General features: G+C 44.0%; 1 protein-coding gene across 1 annotated transcript; it reads left to right on the forward strand.

Annotated features, from left to right (window-relative positions):
- Positions 1-13,686: 13,686 nt before the first annotated feature.
- Positions 13,687-16,436, forward strand: LOC147864262 (Homeodomain-like superfamily protein). The gene is made up of 2 exons (XM_087320550.1): positions 13,687-14,860; positions 15,467-16,436. The coding sequence occupies exons 1-2, from the start codon at positions 13,688-13,690 to the stop codon at positions 16,253-16,255; spliced, it is 1,962 nt and encodes a 653-aa protein (XP_087176676.1). The 5' UTR covers position 13,687; the 3' UTR covers positions 16,256-16,436.
- The last annotated feature ends 614 nt before the right edge of the window (positions 16,437-17,050 follow it).

Consider the following 17,050-nt stretch of genomic DNA (forward strand, 5'->3'; position numbering starts at 1 on the left):
TCCCACCCGACTCACGCAACGATCTGGCGCCGAAAGGCACGACAGCGTGAAAGAAGAAATTGACAAGCTGCTGAGGGCGGGGTTCATACGGCCAGTTAAACAAGCGACATGGCTAAACCTGATAGTGGTTGTCCCAAAGAAAAACGGCAAAATATGGGTACACGTAGATTACTGAAAATTAAACGTCGTAACCATTACAGACGCATTTCCCTTACCCTTCATCGATAGCGTGCTGGACGTCGTCGCATGCCATGAGATGTATAGTTTCTTAGATGGCTTCAGTGGCTATAACCAAGTACGCATGCACCCCGAGGACCAGGACAAGACGGTGTTTGTCACGGATTGGGGAGAGTATATGTGGCGGTCGTCATGATGTTCGGGCTAAAGACAGCGCCGACAACATTTCAACGAACGATTACGGAGATCTTTGGGGAATACATTCTAGCGTTCATGCAAGTCTTTTTAGACGATTTTGCGGTATATGGGCAAACAAAAGACCATTTTTCGCACTTATGTTTGTGCCTGGAACGTTGCCGCACCGCACGCTTAAGCCTGAATCCCGCGAAATGTGCCTTTTGCGTGACCAGCGGGACTCTCCTAGGCCACATTGTCAGCAAGGAAGGAATAGCGGTCGACCCAAACAAGATCTTCGCTATTACGGAAGCTAAAACTCCGACAAATGCCAAATCACTTAGCCGATTTTTGGGCCAAATACGGTGGCATAGTCAGATGATACAGTATTTGGTGGACTTCGCCACACCACTACACGCTGCCGTACATCGGACTCCTTTCCAATGGACTGCAACAGAGGATAAGGCCTATGAGGCACTTAAGATAATGCTCACACAGGCCCCCGTCGTACAACCTCCAGTTTGGGCGAAGCCATTCCACATGTTCGTCGATGCCCCGGACATAGCAATAGGAAGCGCGCTAATGCAACTCACCGAACCAAACTGGTACAGGCCAGTATACTACGCAAGTCGTAAATTGTCAACAACAGAGCGTAACTATTCCACAACAGAGCGGGAGGCGCTAGGGATGATCTATAGCATCAATAAATTCTGACATTATTTACTAGGACGGAAATTCACGTTCCACATGGATCATTCGGCATTATTGTATTTGGTGGAGAAACAAGCCTTGATAGGGAAATTGGCGTGGTGGATGCTGTTGCTCTAGGAATTGAGTTCGTAATTCAACACCGGCCAGGGACGCAACACGCAATGGCGGATTTTTTGAGCAGATTGGAGAATGGAGAAACAGTATAGAAAGACGACGACGATTTTCTGGACGCCGACATCTGGTGAGTAGCGACACTTGCAGAAAAAATGGAATCCACCTTTCCGGACCGATGGCTTATGGAAATGACGTACTTTTTAACTACAGGACTACCTCCACCACAATTACGCACGGACGAGAAGAAACGACTACCCGTCAGAAGACGTCACTTCTGCCTTGTCGAAGGGAATTTATATCACAAAGGAAGTGACGGCATTTGGCGACGTGGAGTCCGTCAGGATGAGAAAGAAGTAGTTTTACGGGAGGCACACTGCGGCACGATCGGCGGCCATTACGCGGGCAACATGACAGCCCGCAAAGTATGGCCAACAACACAGAAGGACACATCCGAGTATTGTAGAAAGTGTGATTTGTGCCAGTGGATGGGTCAGCCCGCGGAGGACGCAAGGATGCCACACCAGCCCGTATTACCACTAGACCCCTTCCAAAAGTGGGGATTAGATTTTGTGGGGCCCTTCACACCAGCAGTGGCCCGTACGGGCAACAAATACATATTGGTAGCCACGAATTACTGTACCAAATGGGTAGAAGCAAAGGCACTACGTCAAAATACAGCGGCCGTCACAGCCAAATTTCTTTACGAGCACATCTGGTGCCGGTTCGGCTGTCCGATTGAGCTCATCAGTGACCAGGGGAGCCACTTCCTCAATACGGTGGTTCGGGAACTAACACAACATTACGTAGTAGTCCACAAGAAGAGCACGCCATACTACCCACAGGCGAATGGATTAGCGGAATCCATGAACAAAACTTTACAGACCATTTTGAAGAAAACCGTCAATGAAAATAAAACGGACTGGGATACCAAACTCCAAAGTGCGTTATGGGCGTACAGAACTAGTTACAAAACAAGCATACAGTCAACACCGTTCTAGCTAGCGTTTGGACTAGAGGTTGTGATGCCGGTCGAATTTCGGGTACCTAGTTTGCGCATTCAGGTACGGAACCGATTATCAAAAGCCAAGTCGGAGGAAGAACGACTCTACCAACTCCTTGAACTAGGGGAAAAATGCGTCCACAACATGGTTGTGTTGGAATAGGAACAACGACGGCGTAAAGCGTTTGTCGATCGACATCGGAGGGCGAGGGAAAGGAGTTCGTCGTGGGCCGAGCGGTGCTAGTTTTTCAAACGCGCATGGGCCATATGCCGGGGAAGTTACGTTTCCGCTGGACCGGCCCATACTGGATAATTGGAGCGGAACAGGGCACGTTCCAACTAGGAACGCTGGCTGGAGAAATAGTACGGCAAAAAGTGAATGGGTTTCGGCTCAAACCTTACCTGGGCCCTACGCCACCTAACCCATTCACCGCCGAACGGGACAAAGCCGGAGAACCCGCAGCGTAAAATGGACAGTCCCATTTGTACTATAATGTAAAAATAGGTTGTAAATAACCGTTATAAAAAAAAAATGAAAAAAAAGAGAGAGAAGATAGCAACTATTAAAACGACTAAAGGCATGCACAAACTCCTAGTTCAAGAACACGCGGCACCACAATGGCTCACCGCCCAATGAACCCTAAGCCACAAAAAGAAGGAAACAGAAGATTTTCTGCACAAAGCAGAAACCCATCTTCTAGCTATCAGCACTCCCATCACTCCTCCTCCTCACCTTCTTCCCCATCCTATCTCAGAGCTCCAACTCACCACTACTACCCGTCTCCTCTCCACGAACCTACTCTAGCGATGCCGATCTTCATCTCTACTACCCTACGCCGATGGCTCGTGGAGAAGCGCCTAGATGGTTACATTCGGGTCCCAGAAGCACCTCCGCACCCGTACGCCATGGACATCGCCAGGCAGCTTAACATCGACACGGTCACCAACTCTTCCATTCGGAAGAAGTTAGACCTATCCTCACTAGGCGAAAGACATTTCGAAATACCTGCTACAGAGGCGCTGCAGCGGTATTTTGGCCCATATTCATCCTCTGCCAAGGCCTATAGAACAAAACAGATTCCGGATCCCTTCTTCCGTGAAGTTGCCAAGTTCCTACTGGAAGTCGGCTGCGTCCATGTCAACGCATACGGGATGCCTAAGCAGAAGGCGGGCATCATTATCGACACCTTTGAAGGGTGTACAGTCGACTAGGGGGTCATCACAAGGCCGGCGTTAAGGGAAGGCTTGCATGCGTACCAAGCAGGCAAAAAGCTCAGGCCAATCATCCAACAATACCTTACGGTACTGTTTCCACCCCGAGGCCTGCCAGCGAAACGCAGATTAGCGGAGTTAGCGGCCCTAGAGTGGGAGGAGGAACCCCAACCGGCCCAGCCAGGCCCAAGGACAACACCTCCTACCGACCAGCCGGACACACGGGCGATGCAGGAGGAACAGCCGAGATGCCCCATGGAAGCAGCCCTAGAACCAAACACCGAAGCACGGCGGGAAAGCCCTAGACCAAAACGGCGCGGATTGGACAGGAAAGATGGGCGGGGGTTGGTAAAAAACGCCCCCATGGCTCCGGAGGCACCAACCAAAGGCGAAGGCTCCGCAACAGCAGAGCCAAATACCACCTTTGAAATCATCTGGGAGCCACGGCCGATTATTACGACTCAGTCCCAACGAGGGAAAGCCATATTGATGGCGGAAAGCGAGGTTTTGGCATATCCGGATATCCCGGATACGGCCCACGAATTCAGCGCCCTCTTGCAGTTCGGTACCTCTTTCGAGCTCATGGAGTTCTTGGCAACACAACAGTTCAAAGCCACCCAACGAATGGCCGAGGAGCATGCGGAACGTCAGATGATAGAGCGCGCCCTAACACAAACAACGGAGAGCGACGATGAGGATCGGCTAGCCAGGGTCGGTAGACAGAGGAACGCCGGGGTACGGCGAGTAGGGATGGAGATACCACCCTTAAACACGACCCTAGTCGAAGTCCATCGGGAACTGGCAAAGGTCACCACGGGCGCGAAGGAGATGGCCATAAAAAATAAGAATGTCTGGAAGAAGGTTAAACTGACCGAAGCCGAACTACAAAAGGCCAACGCACGCATCGCGGAGTTGGAAGCTCACGCAACTACGGCGCAACACGAAACCCCGCCACCGAACCACGTTATCAACGCTCTAAAAGAAGAAATCGAGGCTGAGACCGCCATCGCCTCAAAAGCAAAAAGGGCCGTGCAGCTAGCGGAATCCGAAATTGACCATCTTCGAGCAGAACTATGCCAATCCTCCGACAGAGAAAAGGAGATACGGGCTAACGGACGGAAGGCTGTAAAACTCTTGAAGAGAAACTAGCTACGGAGGTAGCCCAGCATATCCGGACAAAAGATGACAATGCCCAATTACGAGAGGACGCGAAGAAATCAGAGGCAGCAATAGCGGGACTTCGGGCCTTATTAGAAAAAAAGAAGGTATGGTGCGATGAGCAGTTGGTGGTCGAACAAGACAGAAGGCATCAACTCGAAATCCGCCTAAACAATGAAATGGGGAAATTAGAAGAACAGCATGCAAAGGAATCCCAGTTGTGGGCGGGCTTGAAGGCCACGTATGAGGAAGCGGCAGCCGTTAAACAACAGGAAATCGCAAATCTCCAGAAGTCGATGGAAGACGCACGCAACCGCTGCCAGGCCATCACGGATAACGTGCGCATCCTTCTCCAAACCAACCGGGAAAGGTTCACAGTGCAATTGAAAATGCGCTGGACAAAGGATAGATGGCGTGGGCAACCCAAGTAGCGGAATTGCACGCGTATCGTGCGGACTGGGAGAACTGGCCGAAAGACGGCCGAGGGTTTTATAAGCTAAACGAGGAGAGCATTGCGACCGTACAGGAGGACCTAGCGCAAGACTATCGCGCGCTAGCAGACCAACACTCCGAAGAACTCGCACAACTCCTAGATGATTTTGGTGAAAGTCAGGAGGAGCTATTTCACCAGATCACACAAGCCGGCAACACGCACACAAACGAGGAACCTAGTGGGACACCACTTCTTGTCACAACCGAAGAAGAGGAACCTCAGGCCCGATCACCAGGGATGACAACGGGGGAGAATAGCGGGGACCAACGAGCGGAGTTCCCCACAGGACCAGATAGCGAAACCATTACCCAACAAGAGGTCCAGCCGCACCAGCCCACACCATCTTCAGAAAATGTGGAAAATAGTGCGGACCAGGCGGAATCCCCGCCCCACGCCCAGGGACACACAAAAATGGCCAACACCGCGGAGGACGTAACAATAGAGGCTGAGCTGCAACCGACTGCAAGCACGCCAACGGTAGAGCCCAGCCCACTAACTCAAGAAGAGCCCACCGTACCCGGACCACCCGCACACGGCGAAGGCGACTCCGGGAGAAACCAGGCCGACCAAGCAGAGGAGCCGCACAACGATGCACCTATGGGCCCTACATCAACTTCAGATGAGGACACCACAACAGAGCTGAACATCCGGGCCATTTTGGAAGAAGATTAATGGGATGGGTTCGACGTGCAAAGGCACTGTCCCACAGGCGTGCCATGTGTTGTCCGCCGGAATAGTAACCGACGGCCAAAAGCGTAGGAATAAGAAACTATATAAGAGCATAACGTATGTAACGGTTCACGTGGGAAGCATGAATGGCTAATTAGACCTTGCATATATAAAGGGCAGAAAACCTCTTATGGAGGTGCGTGTAAATTTTGGGGAATGTAAAGAATGCCTGATAATAGAATTCTATCTTCTCTGAGTTTTTGTGTATAGTTGCGGCTAATTCAGTGTCTGTGTCTCGGATATGTAAGCGTAGTAGTACATAAGTGTAACCTGTGATAAGGATTCGGTTGTAGCCGTCTTCCCTTATACGTGGAGGAATTACAGAGGTTCTCTCCTTACGCAGTACGCTTAAACCCTGTTCGTTGTTCCACACCCACCTTGGGGTCTAGGTCGAAGGACTGACCACGGACTGTGTTCCTAATAGGCAACACCTATATAGAGGAGAATTTGGCAAATGGTTTCATTTAACATTCAAAATCTCCAACCGGCGCACCCATTTTCTTCGTCAAGAAAAAGGATGGATCACTTCGTCTTGTCATAGATTACCGTGGGTTGAATAAAGTCACCATTAGGAATAGGTATGCACTTCCCCTTATCTCAAGTCTTTTAGAACGGATCAATGGTGCAAGGTTCTTCACAAAGATCGACTTACGAGGAGCGTATAACCTCGTACGGATCTAACTAGGAGATGAATGGAAGACTGCGTTTCGCACCAGATATGGGCACTTCGAGTATACGGTCATGCCATTCGTCCTCATTAATGTGTCATTAGTCTTCCAGCACATGGCAAATGATATATTCCGAGATCTCTTGGATGATTTTTTGATCATCTATTTGGATTATCTATTGGTTTATTCAAAGACCCAAGAAGAGCATGATTCTCATGTATTGTTAGTACTAAAACGACTTCGAGAACATGGTCTTTATGCAAAGCTGGAAAAATGTAGTTTCGGGTGCAACTAGGTCGAATTTCTGGGCTATGTCATCTCCTCGGAAGGCATCGCCATGGATCCAAGTAAGGTCAAAACCGTGGTAGAGTGACACACGCACACACGCATTTTCGCCACCGTGTTGCACATGTTCCAATTATGATGCAATCCCCAATATCTCAGAAATAGAAAAACAATCTCCATCTCTTATTTTGGGTTAACCTATGTAAATTGTGCAAACACCAACTATCTAGGTGTCAAATAACACCTTGATAAAGCTTGCCAAATTTGAGAAATGTAACTCCAAATCTGACAAGAAATTGGACATTGTATAAATCGATGAGTATTACCTTCCATTTGAACAATGCAAAAAATGCAAAATTTTACCCGTTGCTAGTCCACAACGCTTTAGAGCTAATCCCAAAGGAAATCCTCCAATCAAAACTCTCCAAATGAAGACCTTTGCTACAAATGACAATTTAGAATGTCAACTACGTTGTAAGATCTGCCACCACCCATGATTAGATTTGTGTATTTTCCATTCTTCTTCGGCCTTCGATGATAAACATCCAAGAGACTCAATAGAGCAATGATACAAAAGATTAGTAGTCACTTATAACAATGACGTTTGACCACGTAAACACCAATCAATCCACAGTTGTTCTCCTTTTTGTAGAGGTAAGAGACCTTGCATTAATGCAATATTTTGTATTTGTTGCCAAATAAACCCATAATTAGGCAACTACAAAAAACTCCAAAATTCTTTGAGATGGAGCCTCAACTATATCTCCCACCTCTTTGACCCCCAAATGAAACTAACAATTAAATTGAGAGCACAATCTCTCCTTTCTTGGCGAACATAATAACCGAGAAGACACAAGTAGCTCTTTTTGCAAAGAATTACAATGGTCTCTACTAGATGATGGTTTCCATACACATAACAAGAGTGCTTCTTGCCATGAAGTAACCAAGTGTTGAACACATGATGAGCCTGGAATCCCAAGTGAAGTACATCCATTCAATAATTGCTACCATGAAGCCTTAATCATTGTCCTCCCATGTGTTAAACCCTAGTTCTCAATGAAATATTAAACAAATTGATATCCATGGTTTTGAGTTTAAACACATGTCTTGTAATAATGAAAATCTGCGACCCATATGGTCCTATATGTATTTGGGTCCATTAGGTCCCCTCCTTTATGTATAGGGGCCACTATGTTCATGGTCCATTATGGTGGAAAACCCTTGTGTTGAGAGTCGAACTCAACTTCCCATAGTAATAGGTTTCACACTAGCTCATGGTCATACCAAGCTAGTTTTGTAAATAGTAGAAAGGGCACTTACCCTAGCTTAGTTGGTATTTAAACCAACTCCTTGTAACTTAGTTACTGTTGGAAGTATTTTGGTTAATGTAACATACAATCTTTTATCTCTATTTTAAGCTCTGTGTGTGTGTGTGTGTGTGTGTGTGTGTGTGTGTGTGTGTTTTGCCTTACACACACACACACACACACACACACACACACACACACATAGTCCTTCCGCTCCATCTTAGCCACTCTTGCTCCTCATTTCTTTACATGATATCAGAGCATGTGGTTGCTTAATCGAATCTATTCAACTTTGTTGTGGTACATGCCGACGATCAACAGAACTAGCTCATCACCAGAGAAGAAATCGACATAATGAACACTCAGATGGGAAGCGCTCTTCCTACTGAGAAGCTTGACAGAATGAACTTCGCATCTTGGGAATACAAGATGCATCAATACCTTGTCAGACAAGGTTACTGGAGCTACATTAAAGGAGCTCACTAAACTCAACCCAACCCAACACACGCCAACTATCCCGCTTGGGAGCAAGCCGCAAGCCATGTGTTGTATTGTCTTGCATCATGCGTTCACGATCATATGCTTGGCTATATTCGAGATTTGAAAACACCGAAAGAAGCTTGGGGAAACCTCAAGAAGATTTTTGTGGCCAACACGGCTACACGAAAGCTCCAACTTCGTCAGGAGTTAAACAACTTGCAATAGAGGGATATGTCAATCATAGGCCATACCTTAAAGATCAAGGAGTTGTGTGATGCCCTCAGTTCTATTAATGTCATAATCGACGATGACGAGATGGTGCAAATATGCCTCGGCGGCTTAGCACCCTGATTTGACTCGATTAGATCGGCCATCCTTGCAAGGGAGAACCCTCCCTCATTTTTCGATCTCCAATCAATATTGTTGGTTGAGGAAAATCCGGCCCGAAAAGGAGCAACGCACCAGAAAGTCATATGCTCTACTCCCAATTGGATGGTAGAAGAATGTTCGGCGGTGGAAAATAGAGGTCGACTCGAACAAGGCCGTAATGGTCGGCAGACTCAAGAGCGTAACTTCCACCAATGGCAAGCGGATAGGAATGGTCCCAGAGAGTTCGGCAAAAGGGGGATTCATCACGCCGAACCAAGCAATCATAATATCCTGATCGGATGCGGGTACTATGGAAATCACAGCCACCATGAAGAGGAGTGCCGGGAAAAGGTACGAGACTCGGCTTCAACTAGCCGACAGCTCACGAACTACGCATCGAATTCCGACTACGACGATCATAGCGGAATGTTTACAAATTACGCCACAAATTCCGACTACGATGACCGTGGTAGAATGTTCGTAATGAGGCAAAAGCACACTCGATGTCAGCACAAGCCTTAACTAGCACCTCTGCCTCAAATAACATATTGTTTGTTGACTCGGGAGCATCCAATCACATGACGTCTCATGAAGATTGGTTTCAAGAACTACAGAAGCCCGAATGTCCCGGATATGTCGAAACAGAAGATGACATGACTCATCCAATACAACATATCGAGAATGTCCCATTCGGAAACGACGGAAAACAAACCTACCTCAAGAATGTCCCGTAGTTAGTGGGTGACAATACTCCATTGTCACACCCATTGTAAGTAGTGTTTTTTTACACGCATTTATTAATGTAATTGTGTGTTTTCACCAAAAGAGAGATAGATAGATAGATAGATAGATAGATAGATAGATTATATTATCGTCTTTGGAGATCAAATATGACCTATGAGACAAAAAATATTACATTTCACGTGATACATATGAAAGTGAGTAGTGACTCTTGATGTTCAAGAACCTTACCGATGAATGTTGCAATCAAGAGTGCACATTGTGGTTGTGAGAGAAATTCATGCAAGGGTTGGGCTCGGTCGAAGAGATGTGGAAAGCGTGGTCGAATATGATCCAAGGCGGAGCATTGTATCAAAGTGTGATACTCAGACTTGTGAACTTGTTTAGAGCAAAGTGTGCATAGCCGATCACTCTCATCACTTGTGCCCCAACGCCCTGTTTCACATCGCAATGCATGTGAGCTAAGTCGCATGGAAGCAATGGTTTGAATGGTAGATAATGGTATGGGCTCTAACATGTATCAATGTGTACAGTTTCCTCGTTCCGCAAAGAATATGGTTTTGTAGTTAGGTGCAACATGTGTAGTATAATGTGTGAAGCATGAGCCTCCACATTTGTCCCATGTCATGATACATTGGCGTTGCAAAAATGCCTTATTTACAGAGGAATCTAGTGATGCATCATGAAGCAAGTGTCTCGCATCCCATCTACCAAACCATTTTGATAAATCTTGTATCCAACCAGAACACAAAATTTTGCTTTTATGCAACTTTTTGATCTTTTTGCTTGCTTCCCATGCAATTCTAGGAAGTCGATGTGAGGGACTTTTTTTAGCCTTAAGCATATGTATTCAACAACCTTTTCCATGGTCATGATCTCAATGGGAAGTGATCTCGTCTCAAGGAGGAGGAGGAGGAGGGTGCAGGGCATTTGTTTCTTAACTTGTAGAAACTTTGTAAGAAAATGTTTTTGGACATTCTCAAACTCCATACTTCTACCTCATAGAGAAGAACCGGTGTCACAAAAGTGTCAAAAAGATATTTCTTGAGGACCCAACAATTAATATCTCCAAGATTGCATGTGTTCTCAAATGCATAGTATGCTCACTTACCCACCTCTAAGCGGCGTGTAGCACATTCATTCCATCTATAATTTGAAGGAACTTCAAGGCCAAGATATTTGAAGCTTTCCACACATTCAAGTGGCTCATTGTTGTACATAATGCATGGTTTATCTCTTTTTTGGCTCTTCACAAGCATAATCTTTGTTTTAGAGCTATTGACACTTAATTCAGTATGCATGCAAAAATTTTCCATTGCCTTCATAAGCTTTTGTGCATCTCCTAAAGTATTTGCAAAAAGCACTACATCATCTACATATAGCAAAAGCATAATCACAACATTCCCAATGACATCTTCTTCAACACATTCTTCCTTTGCAAACTTGGTAACCATTTCTTCCATTTCATCAATGCATAGACCAAATAATGTTGGTGAAAGTGTGCATCATTGCTTAACACCAATAGTGCTTTTGAAAAAATCTGAAAGTTTATCTCTCATACGCACACAACATATAACCTTCTCATAGATTCGGGACATTGCAAGCATATATTCACTTGGCACCTCAAGTCCTTCTTCCATTCGCCTTCCAGATGCTTAGGAGGTACCATATCAAAAGCTTTCTTGAAGTCTACAAAGCAACAATATAACCTTTACCTCTAAGGCGACTTTCCTCCAATAATACTTTAAGGGTAACAAGATAATTAATGGTGCTATGGTGTTTTCGAAAGCCAGCTTGTCCAGAAGCTCTCTTACCATTTTTTTTCAGCCCATACACTTATCTTTGATTCCATTATACATCCAAATAGTTTTGCCATTAATGAGCCAAACATGATGGTTTGATAGTTGTTTACATTATTGACATCTCCACCTTTATGAAAAGGTTTGATCCAATTTATAGTCCAATCGTACGACATACCATGTTGCAATGCATCATTAAACATATCGCTTATCCATACATGTGCTTCCTTTCCCGTCCATTTGAGCATTTCAGCCTTTATACATTGAAGATCGTTTGCCTTTCGAGAGGCCAATTTCTTAAGTCCTCTACATATATCTTCAATTGTAAAGAAGGGAGACATATGTGAAAGAGAACCATAACACATTATCTTTTCGGCAAGAGATAGCTCATATAAACTCTTACAATGCATAGACAAGTCATGAAGAGTTAAGCCACCATAACTCTCAACACGTTTCCCCTTTAGATTTCCCCAAAATTTAGCACATGCATGTGCTTTCTCTTGCGTTTGGATAAATTGTTGAGTAACTTCCCATATTCTTCTCTTTCTTTGAATAAGCCTTTTATACTCATGCAAATGCTTTTGGTAATTCTTTTTATCCTTAACTACATCCAAAACCATAAGGCACTTTCAAGGTTCACGACATTCTTTATCAAACCATTTTTTCCTAAGTTTCTTGGTACATTTCCAAGATGTGCGGTTGGTCAAAAAATATTTGTTTGTACAAGAGAGAATGATTTTCTTGAAAGCTTACCATTTGCATTCTAGTGTGGTACCATGTTGTATCTTTGTCATTTGTAACATATCCTCAACCATCTTGGAATACATGGGCGCTTGCTTAAGGTTCATGCTCAAGTGCGGTTGTTTATTATCTTCAATAGCATTCTCACAATCAAACCTATTCATACATTTGAGATCAATACATAAGGGCCTATGATCGGATTCCGGTGTCCATTCACCAAGTAAGAATTTATGTCTACGATCCAAAATACATTTGGAAAGTAGCACATAGTCAATCACACTATTTTCGTTGTGTTTTCTACATGTAAAACCATTAGTGTTGGGCCATAAGGAAATACCATTTGCAATGAGCAATCCAGTACTATTGCACATTTGTAGGAGTAACTTCCCAAATTGGTGTGGATTTTTTTCATCGCTAGAAGAGCGAATATACATTTGCATATCCTCTTGCATCCTTGAGATATGTGGCACGAAAGATTCTTGTGAATCAAGTTGAAAACTTCTTGTACGAGCATTCATGTCACCAAAGACAATAACTTCCCATCTGGATTTGAAATAAGTAATATCAACTTCTAGATTGGCAACAACTTGATCTTTATCCAAATAAGCATAAAAGTTAGAATCTTGATGAGGATTGTAACATCCAACTACAAAAGTGGGCAAATCATTAGGTGTTTCTATTTTGAGTCATATGTAACATTTATGCTCATCATTTTTTATGATTGACACATATTGAGAGAGAGAGAGCAGAAAGAAAGAAAGACAAATATATTAATGTCTTCTAAGACCAAAATTGGCCCATGAGACAATCGGTCTACAACAAAAATGGGGTATTTACCAGGGATCGACAACGGCTCGACTCAAGCCTAAATCGTTTAGCTAAACCAGTTTAAAACGACTTAGAGGCTCGGCTTGGCTCGCCTTAGGTTTGAGATTGACTAAATGGTTTGAGCTCGGTTCGGCTTGGCTTGAGCCTTGCCAAACCGGCTCAAGCCAGTTAAGCCGTTTAGAAAGAGGGAGAGGGAGAGGGAGGGAGCTTGTATAGTACACAGTGGATCATGTGTGTGAGAGAGAGAGACAAGGGGGGGGGGGGTTTCTAAACCAGTTTCCAAGCCGTTTACCAAGCCGGTTCACAAACCAGTTTAGGGATCGGTTTGGTTTGGTTTAGGTTTGAGAACCCCTAAACGGTTTAGGCTTAACCGAGCTAAGCCTAAACCGAACAATTGCCGATCCCTAGTATTTACCCATTCATCAAAAGTAAAAAAATAAAATAAAAAACTTAAGCTAAATAGTTGTAGTTACAAAGTGCCAATTGATTCCGAATTGCTTGTATTTGCATACAATACATATACCATACGGTATGTTAAATACATGCATATGTATATACATTCGTATGTACATACATACATTCCAACGTATACGTTCATATGTATACAGTATACATTCATAGGTATACCGTATACGTATGATATGCAGGCCAAACAAACGGTAAGCGATTTTTGAAAGAAAGAGAAGGCTATGGCTATGGCTATGGCTATGGCGAAGCTGCGTCCTCCTCCTTCTCCTTCTCCTTCTCCTTCTGCCTCTGCATCCGCAGGCATGAGCAATGGGAAGCTCTCCCGACGCAGCAGCAGACGCAAGCGCTCTTCTGTGTCCATGCCTTCCAGGAAGAGGAAAGCACCCCCCCTCCCAATCCATGAACAGCAGAAGGAGAAAGAAAGTCGCGTCGATCCCCCCACACGATCTCGCACGATCTCTTCTTCTGAACCGACGGCAGGACAGAACCCCTGCATCACATCCATCTGCAAGAAATCTACCAACAACTTTCCCTTCCGATCTTCTGCCGTGGAATACCTCCAAAGGAATTTGAGAAAACGCTTTGCGTACACAGACACCATGAAGCCTGTGTCTGAAGCTTCTCCAGCAGTAGGAACATGCTATGCTGAAGGTAATCATTTTGCTCAAGGTAAACCAGATTTTTGTAACGTCTCATCCCTCCAGAAATCCAGAGCAACGCATTCCTCTCAATCTCCTCTTGCTAAATGCCTCAAAAGAACTTTAAGGAAACGAACGATTTGTATGAAAATGCAGCCGATTTCAGCATCTTCTCATCATAGATCACATTCCAATGAACTCGCAACCGGGAATTTGATCTCTGGTGGTATCAACAAGAAGAAGATTGGAGACGAGAGATCCGTCTCACAACAAAGTATCTCACAGAAACAAACTTCCTACGCAGAATCGGAGCCTTCTTTTCAAGAGGGAACACAGAGAACCTCAGTCTCGATCAACAAACAGTGTGAGGATTCTCAGGATGACGAGATGTCTCATGGAAATATTGAAGATACCAAGCAAAAGAAAGGAGGGATGGCCCAGTGCTTCCGAAGAACCTTAAGAAAGCGAGCCTTCACCAAAGATGTGAAGTCTGTCGCTGTTTCGGCATTATCTCACCAAGGTACAAAGTTGATTGAGGAGACAGTGGGAGACTTGACCTCTGCTGGTATCAAGAATAAGGTCAGATTCTGCAGCCCCGACTCGAAGTATGAGAAAACTAAGAAAGTCTGCTGCGAGGAGTTATCGCATGAAAACTTTGAAGATTTGAAAGATGGAAATGGCTGGACAGCCAAACAAGTCTTGGCGTTGCAGAATGCTTACTTTGAGGTTCTGCCTTCCTCAAACTTCTGGTTTGAAGTGTCCAAAAAGGTACTAATGGAGAAGTTGTTTGTTATACCAATATGCCTCTCCATTCTGAAATTTGTGTCTTTCAGTATGACTGAAATTTGTCATAAGCAAGGATTTTATTTACCTGTTATTTTATCTTAAGAAATGGTCCAACTTAGTAGCCTAGAAAAGTCTGGTCTAATGGAAGGTTATAGACGAAATTGGAAAGTGATAACAGGTCGCTTAACATTGCAAGAACTTAGATCCAAGAAGGTGAATGCGAAATTGAGAAATGAGACATAACTTAATCTCATGAAAATGCTGTGATGATCATAGCTCTAGCTGTGTCTAATTCTTTTAGGTGTATTCAAGTTCTTTTTTGCTTTCAATAGAACACAGAAACAATCATACTTCATAGCTATCAAAGGGCCGTTATTTCCTCATATAGGTTGGCAACATAGGGATCTTTCTTGGATTCTTCCCATGGTTGTATATCTGAATTCAACTCTGTTGTAAACTCGGATTCAATGTATAAAGTCTACTTGAAAACTATAGGCGTTTCAGCATTTTTAGCCCTTTCATAAATATGCTATTTTTGAAAATTTTAACTTCGTTAATAGTTATAATTTATGGTTCATGTGTATGTAGGTGACAGGGAAGACAGCTAAGGAATGTTTTGACAGATATTACTCATCATACCCAACACCTCCAGCCACACAATCCCATGGTAGCCGATGTGCATCTGGGCTGACACTAAGGACCATATCTTTCACTAATTCTCCAACAAGGGTCGAAACAGGTTCCACATCTCGATTTGGTCGTGGCAAGCAAGGGCTCCTCAAAGCTCATCAGACAGTGAGGAACATTCTGAGGAAGCAAAAGGTTGCAGATGGGAACTACGAAGCTGATGTCTTCTCTACAGTGGAAAAAGAAGACGACAATGATGAGGAAGAAACACTTCCTTCTTTACATTACTGCCCAGATTTAGTTGTTCCATCATCATTGCAATCCAATTATGGTGGTGTGGATAAGGATAGAAGTATTGTCAGTCAGATCCAAAGCCCAGAGGTATTAAAAAGGGAAACTAATCCGAGAAGGCTGGATAGGTATCTTGACATGCTTCATTTAAGAAGAGCTGAGAAGAAATTTAACAAGAATAAGCACACTATAAGATTGGGGGAGTTAACTCAAGGTGAATGTGAAGATTATAAAAACAGGGAGAGGATTGATGAAGATGAAGAAGAAGAAGAAGAAGAAGAAGAAGGTAAGAATAGGTTTAGGAGCGTTGGTGCTGCTAGGGATGCCATCATCACTGGTGCACTAGAAGCTCTTGAAAGAGTGTTGAAGGAGAAAGAGAAGGATAATGCTAGTATGGAAGATGATGAGATTGAAGCAGAAGAAGAAGCTACTGATATGTTTGACGGAGATTTATACTGATGAAGGATTACTTACACATGGCTAGGTATGTAACATAATGCTAATAAATAGATAATATGAGTAATAAAGATATATAGATACATCAATTGGATACTTTGGGTGTAAAGCATGATGAGGATTTCTTCTGTTTTCATATCCACATCAACTAATTCCGTGCAATAATAAGTACTGTTGTTTATGTTGCCAATGAAGCAATGTGATGTGTTTTCACAATTAGAGTTATACAGAAACAAGGATTATGGTGATCGAGACACCAACACTGCGTACATTAAAGAAACATTAAATATCTGTATGCGTAATGCATCTGTAGCTGTTACCTAGAGGCTATTTATTGCTGCTCAAATGATGATGGGAAGGAATGTGAGGTGCAAACATTTGTGAAATACCATGGATTGAGATGGAAAGAAAATCGTTAAAAGGTTGTATCCATTGATCTTCAGGATTGCAAGTGGCTGCACCATATACTTAAAGAGTCTCAAGCTATATTTAAATTGCATCTTGTCAAAGACTGACTACCAGAAACTCGGTGGAAGACAAAGCAAGTGGCATGATAAATAGGTTAGTTGGTGACAAGAAGATGGATCATATGTGTGTTGATAGATCAAAAACCATCTTGCTGACCATTCCATGGCCATTTTAACTGTGTTGATGGCCTTACCTCTTGAACAATACCAAGCCCATTTTTAATGTCCTTAGTGGCTCCACCTCTCTAACCATCATCCTCTGCCCATTTTTAGCAATTGTGGCAATGGAACCAGACGAGTAGCTTGCAATGATTTAGAACTGGTCTTGAAT

This window comes from Azolla caroliniana, unplaced genomic scaffold (assembly GCF_043228905.1).
Source record: "Azolla caroliniana isolate FFs.n. ecotype wild unplaced genomic scaffold, voAzoCaro1.0.p SCAF_5, whole genome shotgun sequence".
Taxonomy (NCBI): domain Eukaryota; kingdom Viridiplantae; phylum Streptophyta; class Polypodiopsida; order Salviniales; family Salviniaceae; genus Azolla; species Azolla caroliniana.